Source organism: Erpetoichthys calabaricus, chromosome 3, assembly GCF_900747795.2.
Source record: "Erpetoichthys calabaricus chromosome 3, fErpCal1.3, whole genome shotgun sequence".
Lineage (NCBI taxonomy): Eukaryota > Metazoa > Chordata > Cladistia > Polypteriformes > Polypteridae > Erpetoichthys > Erpetoichthys calabaricus.
Genome location: NC_041396.2, coordinates 227,796,749 through 227,813,912, shown reverse-complemented (window position 1 = coordinate 227,813,912; position 17,164 = coordinate 227,796,749). Strand labels below are relative to the sequence as shown.

General features: G+C 38.1%; 1 protein-coding gene across 8 annotated transcripts in view; it reads left to right on the top strand.

Moving 5' to 3' along the window:
- sash1a (SAM and SH3 domain containing 1a) overlaps positions 1 to 17,164 on the top strand; it is a 928,497-nt gene that overhangs the window by 853,379 nt on the left and 57,954 nt on the right. For all 8 annotated transcript variants that reach the window (XM_051924855.1, XM_051924854.1, XM_051924860.1 and 5 more), the window contains exons 7-8: positions 118 to 230; positions 1,445 to 1,546. In XM_051924855.1, the coding sequence (XP_051780815.1) occupies positions 118 to 230; positions 1,445 to 1,546 (215 nt within the window). The remainder of the gene's footprint in view (positions 1 to 117; positions 231 to 1,444; positions 1,547 to 17,164) is intronic.

Here is a 17,164-nt window from a genome sequence, read left to right as displayed (position 1 = left end):
TAGAATGTTTACTTTTTATTTTATGATCCAATTAAAATAATAGTGGGATTTCAAATCATTCACTTTTCCAGCATGGGTGGGCACTGCTATAAACAAAATATCTTTGTTTATTTCTAGGTGAAGACATCGGCTATGTGGCTAGTGAGATCACAATGAGTGATGAGGAACGGATTCAGCTTATGATGATGGTAAAAGAGAAGATGATAACAGTAGAGGAGGCACTTGCACGGGTAGGTTCTTGTCCACTTTTCTGCATTCTTTTTAGCTTGTAATTCTCTCTTGGAAAATGCTTTCTGTTTATATTTTATGTTATAGTGTTAAATTTGCAGTGCAAGCCTTAATTTTGCAGGCTTACTTTTATTTGAACAATTTCAAATAAATCCTTTAGAAACCTTTTAATAAATAGCAAAGATCACATGAGTTTTAAGTCATATTTTTCATTTGGTTGATTTAGAATCATCTTATGCTTTGTGGTGCCACTCTTTTCTAATTTCTTCTAAATGTAATCATTGCATGTCTGCTTATTTAGGTGTGTGTAGCCATTGTACTGATTAGTATTGGCCTACTTCAATATGGTGTAGTGGTTACGACTTTGAGATGGTGGGTTCAAATTCCACTACTTACACTGTGAGACCATGAGCAAAGTCGCTTCACCTTCCTGTACTCCAACTTGGGGAAAACAAAAGGGAGTGTAACCAGTTGTGTCACTTATATTGTAAATTGCCTTGGATAAAGATGTATGCCAAATAATTCAATATTAAAAATAGTTTTTGCAGTTTTTCATATGAGACTGCATTGAACTTTTCAAGCTGACATTTAATATATTGCATGTGATTTATATTTCCATGAATATCATTTGATCCTTCCTGAATCCCACTATTACCTGAAAAGTATTATGGTAAAAAATAGTACAATTTAACTAAAACAGTTTCATCTCTTTAATCATTAATTGTGCATATTATGGCTTTGGATATTTATTTTCTTTTTCCAGCCATTTGATTTTTGCAATAGAAGACTGAGGTTTTATGTGAAAATTGAAAATTATTTAATGATTGCACTGTAAAACAAAGATGTACATGCATGAACACTTTTTTTTTTTTTTTTTTTGCTAGTTTTGATTTTTGGATTTGCGTCTTTTTAAGTTTCACTTTCTACACAAGAAAAATGCATCATAAAAGAGGTGATCTGTCACAAACAATTTTATTCATATAAGGATATCAATTCCAGTTTATGTTGAATGTCAAAAATAATATTCAGGTGAGACCACACAATATAGCTTCAGAAGATATCTTAAACACATTTTGTAATGTTTTTGTAACTTTGCAGTATATTTGTACATTCTTAATTCTGTATTGATGACGATGAGCAGTCACTGTGTGCATAATTAACTGGCATTCTTGCTACAGCCAATATAGCTGAACTTTCCAACATGTTTTGTTCATAGTTGAAAGAGTATGAGACCCAAAACAGACACTCCAACAGTAATGATAACATAGAATGGGCTGATGGATCAAGTCCAAATGTCATTGATTCCTCTCACTGCAATGTAAGTATTACATTACCTTTTGTCTACATGGGTCCATATAGAAAAGCTATACGTCTTATGACAAAGCCCTTAACAATGCATTCTATATTCTTTATTGGAATATGAGCTAGTAATATATTACCGTAATAAACAACTTCTTCTTTTTCAATATACAGTAAATATAAAGCTACTGTACAAATTGCTTATATGAATCTCTAACCATAGAATGTGCAGTGTAGCTGTCATTGTAAGTGAAGATTCTCTTTAAAATGTATACATTTGTATTTTTTTGCATACTATCATAAAACTACAAACTGCATATTAAGTCAGTACTGCATGTGTTAGTGTGAAAGAACAAAGGAAGGTATCGAGGAACAGCAAAGTAAAGCTTAGAAGAAAATGTAGTTCAAAAACTGGGTAGGTTAAACTTAACAGATCCTGAATCTGTACAATTCCTTATTGTTTCAATAATTTCCATTCAACAAATTTTTTGCGACTACTAAGTTGTTCTTACTAGCACCCCCCTTTACTGTGAGCTAGACTAGTGCTGAACTCCATCATATTGAAGTAATGGTAAATATGATACATAATAATTTAAAGAGAAAAATTAAAGTAAAACATAAATTTGTTACACTCTGTTATTCGTTCTGAGTTTGCACTTTATTTACTTCTGTATTTAGTGAGTGGTATAATCTATTCTTGCATTTTGCATTGAGAGTTGTTGTAGCATTCTGCACCTCCCCTTGGTGAGGAGTGCTGTGCAAGGACAAAGTAGTTTGTACTATTGTATTGTATTTCTGAAATGGCAGTGATAGATTGGCCATCTAGCTCTATGAAGAGGATTATTTGTGTTCTGTTTTGTGTATTGTATTTACCCCATTTTTTGACATCCATTGCAGGTCCAACCTACCTGGAAAGGGGGACTCTCTCTCTGAAATGCCTTAACCAAGATTTCTTCCATTTTTTGTTTTTCCCTATAAGGGTTTTGTGGTAGTTTTTTCTTGTCTTCTTGAGGAGACAAGGCTGGTACACTGTCAAAAGCAGGGCCCATTGAGTCATTACTTGTGTGATTTCGGCTATACAAAAAATAAATTGCTGTTTTTGTAACTTTTGTACAGTTAATGTTCTGGCTTTAATGTGAATGGCTAAAAACAGGTTATAAACTCTAAATACCCATATTGCCTTTTCATAAATAAATTTAATTTCAGGTAAAGTATATTTTTAATATGAAAAAATATAATTACTTCAAATAACAGAATTAGTTTATAAATGATCATCATTTTTCCATTGATACCTTTTACATGATATAAACACAACTAAGTCTATCATGACTGGTTATTTGAACCTATCCTAGGGTTCACTTTTGGGCATCCTTTACAATCACTTTGAGTCAGATTGGCCCTAAAATATGCTTGGGTCACCAGATCACAGTACCTTCCATGTTCTTGTAATTTTTTTAATATATAATTTAAGCTATGATGTATTGTTAAAGGACCAAGAACAGCTTCTGGAATCTCTGCCCTTTCCAGTATAAGGCAAAATCTCAACTCTCTACTGCTTAGACTCCTTATTGCCATCTAGTGGGAAATATAGCTGTAAATGGTTGGTAAAAAAGGCTTTCTACACCATTACTGTATATCTAGATTTCTTACACTGTGTGCCTGTCTTTCTCGTTTGTGGGATTACTCCGTTCAGATATCGGAAATTTTCCTTCACTAATCCAAGACATATTTCTACTTAAAGCACATCTCTGGCTAGCACTCTTTTGCTTTCTTGCCAGTTTCTTGGCATTTTTTTTTTACTACCTGTGATGCTGCATGTTAGGGGTTCATGACAATGTGTGGTTTTAGGAATAAAAAGCATGCATCTCAGGCTCTGTGGGTGGACATGGCCGCAGAAGCTGGGTAGCCATGGGGTGTTCAGTGTGGAGGAGAGGTAATTACTTGTTAAGGTGTAGGCACGGTCAGCTCAGCTGTTCCACAACAACATCAGGGCATAATTAGAGTGCTGCAACTGCACAAGTATAAAGAGAGCCTGAAGAGAGTTTTAGGGAGAGATTAAAAAATCAAAAGAAAAGTGTTTCTGGGGTAGAAAGAGGGGATCGGGCAGATGAGCTGGTATGGAGGACAGGAGGCCCTAGTCCAGAATTGGCCCCACAAGGAGCAAGAAGACCTCATTCCATAGGCGGGTCGCTCCTGCTGAACAATTGGGGAGCAGGAGAAACCAAAGGGTCTTCATAGAACGTCCTCCAAACACCAAAGGATGATGGGCTTCCCAGCAGTGATTGATTGTGGTGACTGGGGACACAAGTCATTTTAAAGTTTAACCACACATACCAGAGTCTCAGCTCTCAGATGAGTTAGGTTAGGTGAGCTGAGACTGAGATTTTAACCTGTTACTGGATTACTTATTAAGATTTTTAACCCCCATATGGACACTATACAGTTTTTGTGAAGATTTGCTTGTTGATAATGTGTGCTTATTCGCACTAGTCCATCTCAGTCTATGTCTATCAATATTCCAGGCTCAAGGACATTATGCCAGCCGTGGGCAACCCAAGCATCACACTGTGTCTCATCACACAGTACCAAAGGAGTCCAGTATGCGTCTCGGGTCACTGGATAGTGTCCATGTCTCACAACCATATAGCAAGACAGGAAGCACCAGGACTCTAAAAACATGGATCTTTGTCCTTTTGCTTAGATATCGGGAGGGTCATACACCCCTTTCCAGTATCTCTTGACCCCCAGTGCTCTCCCAATTTGTCTATTGACTTCATAGGAAGAGTCACCAGAGACATGAATGTCACTGCCGAGGTAAGTAAACTTCTCAACAAGGTCGACACTCTCTCCGCATACAGACACACTGCTGATGGCTGTGCCCAAGAGGTTATTAAAGGCCTGGATCTTGGTTTTTATCCAGGACACTCACAAGCCCAGACACTCCGATTCCTTGCTCAGTCTCTTGAAATCCCCGATCAGAGCCTCCATTGACTCCGTGAAGATTGCAGCATCATCAGCAAAGTCAAGATCAGTGAATCTTTCTTCATCAACAGATGCCCCACAGCCACTGGACCCCATGACCTTGCCCAACACCCAGTCCATGCAAGCATTGAACTGAGTAGCAGCAAGAACACACCCCTGATAAACCCTAGAATCAACTGGGAAAAACGCAGAGGTTCTGCCTCCACTCTACACAGTACCAGTGTACAGGAAGCTGTGATATCCAGTAACTGTCCCACAAAATCTCGGGTTGGCCCACAGGGCAGCTAGATCAACACTTTATGAAAACCGACAAAGGCTGCAAAGAAACTCTGCTGATATTCACATTTGTGCTCCATGAGAATCCTCAGTGCCAGGATGTGGTCTATGGTAGACTTAGGCATAAAACCAGACTGCTCCGGTCACTGGTAGGTGAGCAAGTAATCATGGATCCTATTAAGGATGATCCTAGCAAAGACCGTACCCGGCACCGAGAGCAGTGTTATCCCCCTGCCTTTCCATATAGAGATGATAAGTCCCATTTTTCAGTCAGTTGGGATGACATCTGTCTCCCAAATGCAAGCAAGCCTTACCACCACTCTGGAGAAGTTCACCCCGGATACCACAGATTCCTGTAACCTTCTGTACCCTCAGCTGGTTCACCACCTGTGCAATCTCAGTGAGATTGGGTGGTTCACAGGTAATTGGTGGATCAGCCTGATGAACTGTGGACAGGATCTTCTTCAGGCTGAATCACAGCAAACAAAAATTATATATTATTTCTATATTTTTTTATATTTTCATACAACGTATGTAGATCAAAGAGATTTTAAAGAGGCTAAAGAAAAAATTTCTAAAAGAAGAAATGACAAATTAAAAATAACTATATGACTAAATAAATGAAACACCAAAAATACTTAAATCATGCAGATATGCAAGTAATAGATAAAATAGAGTCCACAATTATGGATTTGTTTTTATGTCTCTGATGATTATACTCATAATTGATATGATCAGATGGCTAGGTAGGACAGGAAAAAAAAACTTTAGCTGCCAAGAAGCTGGAGAAAAAAAAAAATTTCCATAGTTTCCAAGGCCGAAAGACTGCTCAGTCCTGTGGTATGGTGGGTCCATGACTCAAAATAAATGGCTGTTTTAATATAAATCCATTGGCCGGCTTGTTCTCTGTGGGTGCACTCACACAGCTGTAGAGAGTTGATGCACAAACAAAATAAAAACAAACAAAAAAGAGCGAAGGTTAAAAGATGGGGAGAAAGGCAGGAGCTTGAGTGAGCCGGTGCTTAGAGAGAAGCAGGAGGATGGGAATGGTGCCCCATGAAGTAGCGTGTGGCCAACACTCAGGAAGGGGGCACGGAGATCACTCCTGTTGAGCAACCAAGGGAGCAGGAATGATTGTTACACTCCGTAGTGTCCTCTTGAAGTGTGGACCCACCAGGCAAGCAGCAGCGGTGGGAGGATGGCGTGCTTTCATCGGGTTGGGCAGCAGTGGGTGTAGGAGCAGGGTCCACTGGCTTCCCCATGTTATGCCGTGGATTGAGCAGTGGCGACACAGGCTAGATTTGAAGGATGTATGTGCCTGTTAGTGGACGTCACTCCGTGCTGCAAGGTCTGAGTAGGATAAACCTGAGAGGCATCAATTTTTAAAGGGAAGCATCGAGGATTGAGAATTTTAAAGAAGGCTCCTGCCTGCATTTTAACATAGTTTTTATGGATTTATTGATTTGATCATTTTAACCTCCACTAAAACTTGGATGTTTCAATGGATTATTTATTCATTAACTTTTGAGCACTACACTTTTTTTAATAAAAGCACTTGCACTTTTCACGATCCCCTTGCTTGGCGTGTTTTGTCCTCATTTGCCATGCTCATCTTGGTTACAGGACAGTTACAATACAATTAATCCATTCCAGACCGTACAAACTGTATGTAAATATCCATCCATCCATCCATCCATTTTCCAACCCGCTGAATCCGAACACAGGGTCACGGGGGGTCTGCTGGAGCCAATCCCAGCCAACACAGGGCACAAGGCAGGAACCAATCCCAGGCAGGGTGCCAACCCACCGCAGGACACACACAAACACACCCACACACCAAGCACACACTAGGGCCAATTTAGAATCGCCAATCCACCTAACCTGCATGTCTTTGGACTGTGGGAGGAAACCGGAGCGCCCGGAGGAAACCCACGCAGACACGGGGAGAACATGCAAACTCCACGCAGGGGAGGACCCGGGAAGCGAACCCAGGTCCCCAGGTCTCCCAACTGCGAGGCAGCAGCGCTACCCACTGCGCCACCGTGCCGCCCGTATGTAAATATATTTTTTTTTAAAGATTTTTAAGCACAAAAATAGTTAATTATAGCATAGAATGCACAGTATAGTAGTAAACTAAATGTAAAAACATTGAATAACACTGAGAAAACCTTGAACAGAGAAAAGTAACATTGCAAGAAGTCACGCTATAGCCTTACGAACTGCTCACTGTAAACACTTTTTTTTTTAATGAGTTTTAAGCACAGGGAAAAACATGAACATTTGAAAAATCCGTAATTTAATAAACAACCGAGAAAAGTAACATTGCAACAATGCACGCTACGAACCGATTGCTGTAAACAGAAGTGAAGTGGAGGTTAAAATCCAACAGAAAAAAGTCTTCATTAAATACGTGGTTAAAACAATGCTCGAATCAGTCTCTTTAAAAATAAGCCCGGTGCATTCTTTAACTGCCTTCTTGGCCTTAGGCGCTCTCTCTCTGTCTCACTCGGTCGCTCGCTCTCTCTCGCTCGCTGCACAGGGAATGCTCAGGGAGAGACTGAACATGTGCGGAAATCATCGGCATGTACGAACCTGGAAGGGAAACTGGCTTATTCCTCAACCGAGTGTGTGGTCATGAACAGATGCAAAACTTTGGCAAACTTTTTGGTCGTAACCCGATTTGTACGTGGTCTGAGACGTTTGTGACCCGAGATTCCACTGTATTATGATTTGGTCTTAAATCTAACTAAAATTTGTTAAGAATAGAATGTTTATTCAAGTAGTCATTTAACTGCTGGAAAACTGCTTTTTTCTAGAATTTTACTTAAAAAGGCAGCTTAAAGATGGAATTGTCAGACAGAGGAGTCAAGATTATTTTTTTTACATAAGCAATGGTTTAACTAATGCAGTCTCCAAGACACTGGGAAGACACCAGTATGTAATGAAGAGTTTAAATATGTCAAGTACACTATCAATTAGCACACAGGAAATGTCTCTGAAAAGGCTATTGGGACTGTGTCAAGGACACAAATACAAAGTTACACTTGAAAAATCATTCTTAACATTCATTTGTACCTGTTTTAGTGAAAGAATTTAATTCACTTTAATGAGCACACTGAGGCTCAACAGGGTTGGCTTTTGATGGATATGTTACATTAAATCTAATATTATTTATTTTTTGTTTAAAAAATACTGGGAAAGCTTCACATTGTTTCACTTGAGGCATTCATGTGGCATTCTATTAATTGGGCTGGATTTAGACTGTCTCTCAAGATGGACTGATGTGTATTTCGCTATATCAGCTTCAGTATTTTATACTCCACCTTTTGATAATCTATCTTAATCTCGGACAATTCACATCTTCCAAGGTATTTTAGTAGTAAAAGATTTCTTAGCATTTTTTTCAGGGGCTACTATGTCAGCTGTAGCTCTGATATTGCCATTCAAATATTCCACTGTACTGGAGACATTGCTGGCTGTATATGGATAAGCATTAAATCAAACTGATTATTCATATTATTGGCAAATATAGAAGCTGATGCGGCATTAAAATAATATTTTTCTGTTGCTTTTTAGTTCTAGTCACCAGTATTTCTGTGTCAAATCAAACACAGAAATGGTCAGACATACCGATATCTATCACCTGCCTCATGCCAAGTTTTAATCCTTTTGAAATTACTTAATCCAGCATGTGTCCTTCCTTTTGTGTAGGCTGTTTAACACACTGACTTCGATAAAAAGAGTGTGGTCAATTGATAAATTCTCTTGCTTTGGGTTAAACCAATTATCTACATGAAAATTGAAAACCCCTACAATTAGGAACCTGTCATAATTAGTTATTATTATGAATAATAACTTGGAGAAGTCGTCAGTAGAAGATCCGTTATATTTTGTTGGTTATCCTCTTTGATAAAATCCCTTTGTGCGTCCAGGCGTCCGTGTGTGTGTGTCTTCTGGTGAAGTGCGCATGCGCGGGGCACGGTGCGATGCGCAATATTACTGTCAGAGATAGTTAGAGATGTTTTTTACGGAATTACAAACCAGTATTACTGCGAGAGGAAATTAAAAGTACACAATACAGTGACGCATATTACAGCCACATACAAGCCAGTATTACTGTCAGAGGAGATTAAAGGCATATTACCGACGCGCACGTCTGTATTACCGCCAGAGAAAGTTAAAGGTATATTACGGACGTACAAGACAGTATTACTGTCACAGAAAATTAAAGACACACAATACACGGCGGCAGCCCACGAAGAACGGTCAGCTCAGCAAGTAAACATCAACAAAAGAAAGGCTGAAAGAAAGAAAAATACAACCAACAAAAAGAATGAGGTGAAAGTCCCTTGCCATTTAATATAGACTGTTCCTACTAATGTTTATGCACTACTGTTCGAGCGCCCGTTATTGTAACGGCCTAAATGACTAGTTGATAAATAATACGGGATTTTGCGATACTCCTTGAGTAACTACAGCAAGATACTTGAAAAGATGCGAATTTACCAAAAATGGTATCTTTACAGTTTAAATGGCTCAAGAACATACTGAATAAACCACTACATCTTTCAACAGGCCTGGAGTTGGCTGTAGGCTTCATCAGATCATCTTAAATGGGAAGTGGTCTGGAAACGGTGATTCCCACAGCCGGGATCCTCTCCTTCATGGCCTCGAAGAGAGTATGCAGAGTTCATCTTCAGAACTTCAACCGTCAAAACTGAATGACATAAATACCATGCTGAGCACTTCTTTTAACATCTTGAATTCATGCCCACAGGGAAACAAGATACAAAATGTTTTGTGGTTAGGTGAAGGAAAGTTCAGGTGGTACTTCATTTATAGCAGTATAAGTTGATAATTGTTTTATTTTTGGAGTCCTGCAAATTCAGGGATTATTTATTTTCAAGCAGTAGTCAAGCTGTGTGCCATTGTTAAACATTTTGTGGTGTTTTCTTTTTGCTTTTTTCCTTATTTTATTCATGCATTTATACACCATCAGAGAGTCCTTGAGTTTTATTGTTTAATTAATCTGTGCTGTTTAGTTCTTAGTTAACTTTTTGAGCCACATCAGTAAAGCTTTTCAGCTTTAGTAAATGTACAGTATATGCTAATATCTCCATACTGCAAGCAACCTGTTCAGTAATGGCCATTTTTTCAAAACATTGCTAATGTTATTTTTTTAATTCCCTTCTCATGCAGTGACAATGTTTTTGATTGCATCATGAATATTGTGTGACTTCTAAAACTCATTCAGCCTCTTCTCACTCGCCTTTTTTTGCTGCATGGATAACTTTGCAAATATGTGGATAATGTAAAATGCATTGAAATTACTCTGTCACACCCTGATCAGATGTTGAGTAAACTAATTATCAATAAATAATTATTAGATAGTTTTTATCATTATGGAATTGAGGATGCATGAAAAAATATTTGAAATGGAGCAGCTTTTTCAAATTTAGGAATGCGTCCAGTGCTAGGTTTTAGATGTAAATGTGTTTATGTTATGTCCACACACACCAGTAACTTCTTTAATATTGAGTCTTTCTTATAGTTTTTGAATATTTGATTGAGAGGGGTGGGGTTCATTTGGTACAGTTTTCACATGAACAGAGAATGTATGTTCAGTACCTTTCAAATTGTATTACCTGTCAGTGAGTGGAAAGTAAAACATTTTAAAGAACATACTGTAACATGAACCTGGTTTTTCAATGTGCTAAAAATGTGAAGCAAATACAATCATCTTATTAGATAATTAATACCTATCAGTAATGTATCCTGAGGTCATTAACACAGTGGTACAGAAATAAAGCCGAAATCTTTCAAAAATATCCTTGCTTTAATTTTGAATATATTTCAACAATAGTACAAATCCCTTTGCATATCAATAGACATTTCTATATGATAAGTGGTTTTGGCTTTAAATTCCTTTTCAACCAACATGTTGGAGCAGTCCTTTGAATAACTCAAGACCAAGCATAACTTTCTTGTGCTACATGAGGGCTTTTTTTCAACTAAGTTGTCCCATTAGGTGTGTTTTTTCTTTCTTGAAAATATTTGCATTCTTACATAAGAGAAAATAACACTTATTCTAAAATTATTTTACTGTCTCTCCTACAAAACAGGTAATACCGACAAGGGTCAATCCATTCCTTATATTGCTGAAAAATATGAAAAATTGTACTTATTTTAAGTTTTTAAGTTATGTACATTTCTTCAACGTATTTTTGAGATTGATTTAACAATAATTATTTACTTAGCCTTCATTAGGGCAGATACTTTGATGTGTTTTTTTTTTTCTTTTTACATGCTTTAAGCAGAGAAAGAGATTTGTAAAGTCCATCTTTTTTAAATTTCCTTAATTCAGTTTAAGGTTGCAGCATCCCATCTAGTCCCAGTAACTCTGGATGCCAGAGGTGAGCCTTCATTAGATGGTGAAGCAGTCCATTACTGGGTACACATGCACAGTGAGGCAGTTTACAGTCGGCTATTAACCTTGCCACGTATATCTTATGGTTGTTAGGAAGAAAACCTGAGATAGAACACAGGGTTCTGCTTGGGTTTATTGTTGTGAGGCAGTAGTGTTAAACTATAATTACAGCTAATTTAACCTTATGACAGTAAAATAACCATTGTATTGTTTATTAAAAAAAAAGTGGAGCAGTTTGTTCTTGACCACTTCTTAATCAATAACATCTATTGATAAATGTGGTTCAATTAAATATCAATCAAGTGTTGAGTGTGTTAGATTAGGAATCTGAAAATAGAAAAAAGGACTGGGAGTTGGATATTATAGAACTTATTAAATGGTTGGCAGATAGCTATTAACCAAAGTTTGCAACATTTTAGTTTGGGTGAGCACTGAAATTTACTACTTTGCTAGATGGCTCCTGAGATAAAGAAGGAGCATAAATGGATTAGTCATTCATTTCACTAGGTTTGTTTTATCAATACAGATGAGGTTATTCAGTGCAGGTGCAAGACCAAAAAGCTGTGCCAAATGATGGCTTACAAAGTAATTTAACTTTTGACTTATACAAGGACTAGATGGTGTCCGTTTGACTTTAGTAACTGAAAATGTCCTAATGCATATAAAAAAGAGAAAGGAGGCCACAAATGTTTTTAGGACATGGGTCAAGAAAAAGTGTCAAGTGGAGTATGTGAATTTCCCCTTGGGATTAATAAAGTATCTATCTATCTATTATCTATCTATCTATCTATCTATCTATCTATCTATCTATCTATCTACTACAGTGGTGTGAAAAACTATTTGCCCCCTTCCTGATTTCTTATTCTTTTGCATGTTTGTCACACCAAAATGTTTCTGATCATCAAACACATTTAACCATTAGTCAAATATAACACAAGTAAACACAAAAGCAGTTTTGTAAATGGTGGTTTTTATTATTTAGGGAGAAAATAAAAATCCAAACCTACATGGCCCTGTGTGAAAAAGTAATTGCCCCCTGAACCTAATAACTGGTTGGGGCCACCCTTAGCAGCAATAACTGCAATCAAGCGTTTGCGATAACTTGCAATGAGTCTTTTACAGCGCTCTGGAGGAATTTTGGCCCACTCATCTTTGCAGAAATTGTTGTAATTCAGCTTTATTTGAGGGTTTTCTAGCATGAACCGCCTTTTTAAGGTCATGCCATAGCATCTCAATTGGATTCAGGTCAGGACTTTGACTAGCCACTCCAAAGTCTTCATTTTGTTTTTCTTCAGCCATTCAGAGGTGGATTTGCTGGTGTGTTTTTGGTCATTGTCCTGTTGCAGCACCCAAGATCGCTTCAGCTTGAGTTGACGAACAGATGGCCGGACATTCTCCTTCAGGATTTTTTGGTAGACAGTAGAATTCATGGTTCCATCTATCACAGCAAGCCTTCCAGGTCCTGAAGCAGCAAAACAAACCCCAGACCATCACACTACCACCACCATATTTTACTGTTGGTACGATGTTCTTTTTCTGAAACGCTGTGTTCCTTTTACGCCAGATGTAACGGGACATTTGCCTTCCAAAAAGTTCAACGTTTGACTCATCAGTCCACAAGGTATTTTCCCAAAAGTCTTGGCAATCATTGAGATGTTTCTTAGGCAAAATTGAGATGAGCCTAAGGTGTTCTTTTTGCTTAACAGTGGTTTTGCGTCTTGGAAATCTGCCATGCAGGCCGTTTTTGCCCAGTCTCTTTCTTATGGTGGAGTCGTGAACACTGACCTTAATTGAGGCAAGTGAGGCCTGCAGTTCTTTAGACGTTGTCCTGGGGTCTTTTGTGACCTCTCGGATGAGTCGTCTCTGCGCTCTTGGGGTAATTTTGGTCGGCCCGGCCACTCCCTGGGAAGATTCACCACTGTTCCATGTTTTTTGCCATTTGTGGATAATGGCTGTCACTGTGGTTCGCTGGAGTCCCAAAGCTTTAGAAATGGCTTTATAACCTTTACCAGACTGATAGATCTCAATTACTTCTGTTCTCATTTGTTCCTGAATTTCTTTGGATCTTGGCATGATGTCTAGCTTTTGAGGTGCTTTTGGTCTACTTCTCTGTGTCAGGCAGCTCCTATTTAAGTGATTTCTTGATTGAAACAGGTGTGGCAGTAATCAGGGCCTGGGGGGGTGGCTACGGAAATTGAACTCAGGTGTGATACACCACAGTTAGGTTATTTTTTAACAAGGGGGCAATTACTTTTTCACACAGGGCCATGTAGGTTTGGATTTTTTTTCTCCCTAAATAATAAACACCATCATTTAAAAACTGCATTTTGTGTTTTACTTGTGTTATATTTGACTAATGGCTAAATGTGTTTGATGATCAGAAACATTTTGTGTGACAAACATGCAAAAGAATAAGAAATCAGGAAGGGGGCAAATAGTTTTTCACACCACTGTATCTATCTATCTATCTATCCTATCTATCTATCTATCTATCTATCTATCTATCTATCTATCTATCTATCTATCTAAAGATCTTATTGTATCCCACAGTGTAAAGCCATTCTTATGTGCATTGTTATAGATTTGTGTACATCTTCCACGATGTAAAAGCTTTGCGGCAAATATAAACAGAATAATACAGACAAATCAGTACTTGTTAGGGGAAAATGTTAAGATTAACAGATAGATAGATAGATAGATAGATAGATAGATAGATAGATAGATAGATAAGAACTTTAGTTATCCCGAGGGAAATTCTTTTGTCATATACATGCTCAGTGCAACAAGAGGAATAAAGATAAGGTAGTAAAGAGTTAAAAAGATCAGTAGTAATAGTGCAAACAGAATAACAAATAACTCTAAACAAAGTAACAAACAACTATAACTAATAGTTTTGTATTATAACTATACAGTAATCCCTCGCTATATAGCGCTTCGCCTTTCGCGGCTTCACTCCATCGTGGATTTTATATGTAAGCATATTTAAATATATATCGGCAGATTTTTTGCTGGTTCGCGGATTTCTGCGGACAATGGGTCTTTTAATTTCTGGTACATGCTTCCTCAGTTGGTTTGCCCAGTTGATTTCATATAGGGATGCTATTGGCAGATGGCTAAGAAGCTACCCAGCTTACTTCTCTCTCTCTCTCTGCGCTGACTTTCTCTGATCCTGACGTATGGGGATTGAGCAGGGGGGGCTGTTCGCACACCTAGACGATACGGACGCTCGTCTAAAAATGCTGAAAGATTATCTTCACGTTGCTATCTTTTGTGCAGCTGCTTCCTGAAACGACATGCTGCACGGTGCTTCGCATACTTAAAAGCTCGAAGGGCAGGTATTGATTTTTTGATTGAAAAACAAACTCTGTCTCTCTCTATCTCTCTCTCTTTCTCTGCTCCTGACAGAGGGGGGTGTGAGCTGCCGCCTTCAACAGCTTTGTTGCCGCGGTGCTTCGCATACTTTAAAAGCCAAACAGCCCTATTGATTTGTTTGCTCTATCTCTGTGACAGTCCACTGCTCCTGACGCGCACCTTCCTTTGAAGAGGAAGATATGTTTGCATTCTTTTAATTGTGAGACGGAACTGTCATCTCTGTCTTGTCATGGAGCACAGTTTAAACCTTTTGAAAAAGAGACAAATGTTTGTTTGCAGTGTTTGAATAACGTTCCTGTCTCTCTACAACCTCCTGTGTTTCTGCGCAAATCTGTGACCCAAGCATGACAATATAAAAAAAACCATATAAACATATGGTTTCTACTTCGGCGATTTTCTTATTTCGCGGGTGGCTCTGGAACGCAACCCCCGCGATGGAGGAGGGATTACTGTATAACTAATTTGTGCAAAGCAACAAACAACTATAACTAAAACTATAACAGATATAATAAAACAGCAGATTATTAGTGCAAGTGGTTATGAAAAGTGACTTAGTGTTTGTGCCATGAATAAATGAGATAGCAGCATGTGATGATGGGATGAAACCAACATTCAGTAACATACAGATGAGTAAATTAAAAAACCGAATGAGACCCAATGACAAAAATTCTGAAAAAGATCACCTACAGAATGAGGAAGAGTTATACAGTCTTATTGCCACAGGTAGAAAGGATTTCCTGTGGCGTTCGGTTCTGCATTTGGAGGCAATGATTCTTTGCTGTGTGTGCTCTGATGACCCATCAAGGAGGCGTGCATGGGGTGAGAGGGGTTGTCCATGATACCGAGAAGCTTTTTCAGCATTCTCCTCTCAGACACCTCCACCAGGTTCTCCAGTCTGACACCCAGGACAGAACCAGCCTTTTTAATCAGCTTGTTCACCCTGTTGGCATCAGCTGTCATCACCCCACTACCCCAGCACACCAGCTGCAAAAAACAACCACGCTCTCTACCACAGAGTGATAGAACATAGTCAGCATTTTCCTACAGACATTGAAAGACCTGAGCCTCCTCAGTAGGTAAAGCCGGCTCTGCCCTTTCTTGAAAGCCGTGTTGGTGTTCTTGGACCAGTCCAGTTTACTGTCAATGTGTACCCCCAGGTACGTGTAGTCCTCAACCACCTCAACATGTCTGTTTTTCATTTTTAGTCCTGTAGTTCCTGGTGGCATGAGTTATAAAGTTATTTTTCAACTGAAGTGAATTATCTTTAAACTCATTGTATATGTTCCTCTTGCTCCTTCAGATGTAGTATCATATTCCATTTTTTTTAATTGTGAACTTTTATTAAAGAGCATTCCTTTTTCTTCTGTCTTTTAAAATTGTTAAATAAGACAAAGGGTTAAACTGAAAGTTTGTGTTAAGTAGTGAGGCTGTGCAGTAACAGTATTAATCACTCTGTCAGTAACTAGAATGTCACTTTGTTTGACATGTGACTTCTGTATGTTGGTTTATGTTGTATTAAGAAAAAAACTTTGTATAATCAATTACAGTGTGCTGAAAAATACTACAAAATATAAAAAGTATAATTTTCTGGTAGTATATGTATAATGGATAGAAAGTTTGAAAATTCTTCGTGTTTAAAGCAATCATGTAGGTTTTAATGTACTGTCTCATCTTTCTGGGCTAATAAATCATGGAAAGTTTACATTCTTCATGTCTTATGAAGCAATGAGCCATGTTTAAATGATGCCTTCATAACTTAGACTGAAATAGACCTCTCTGATGGCTTTTTTGGGCAGATGCCAGTTTATGGGGTTCATCATCGAAGAGACCATGACAGAACAGCTACAGAATCCTGTGCAGCAAACCCACATTATGGAGATGTTAAGTGCAAAAAACTACAGAATTATTTATATTTTTATTCAAGTGAAACGTAATTTTCAAGAGACAATTTCCTATGATTTGGTCAGCTTTAAACGGATTTGAATAGGTATTATTTTATAGTTCTTATAAAACCACATTTGGAATATTGAATATTTCTACAAGAAATTAAACAAAATGGAAAACAAATGGAAACAGTACATTGAAGAGCAAATAACCTCTAAGTGTATGTCTGGTCTAAAGAGCATGCTCTTACAGTAAATGAACTAAATTTCTTCATTCTTGAACAGAATAGGCTAACTGGGGAGTGAATCCAGCTCTGCTCTCAGAGGCCTTGATTAAAATAATCTAGTAGATTTCTCCACTTACATGTGGAACCACCTACTATTGGACACAGATGGAAGTTAGAGAAGAGTACATTCAAATCTGGAAAAACACTTCTTTAAACCAAATGCTATGAAACTATAGCATCAAGAAAAAAGCTATAGAGCCCCTGCCCACTGGATGAGGTATTGTGGCTGTGTAAGCACTGCTATTTTCTTATAAGCAGCTTATGGATTATAGAATTGTGAAAGGGAGAGTGTAAAATGATTTTGTATACAATGTATGTAACCTTGCTTATATTTTGGTCTCAGTTTATAATGTTTGAAACTTTACAGCTTGGTCATGAACTTTGGTGTACCCTGATGCCAGCTTCTACTA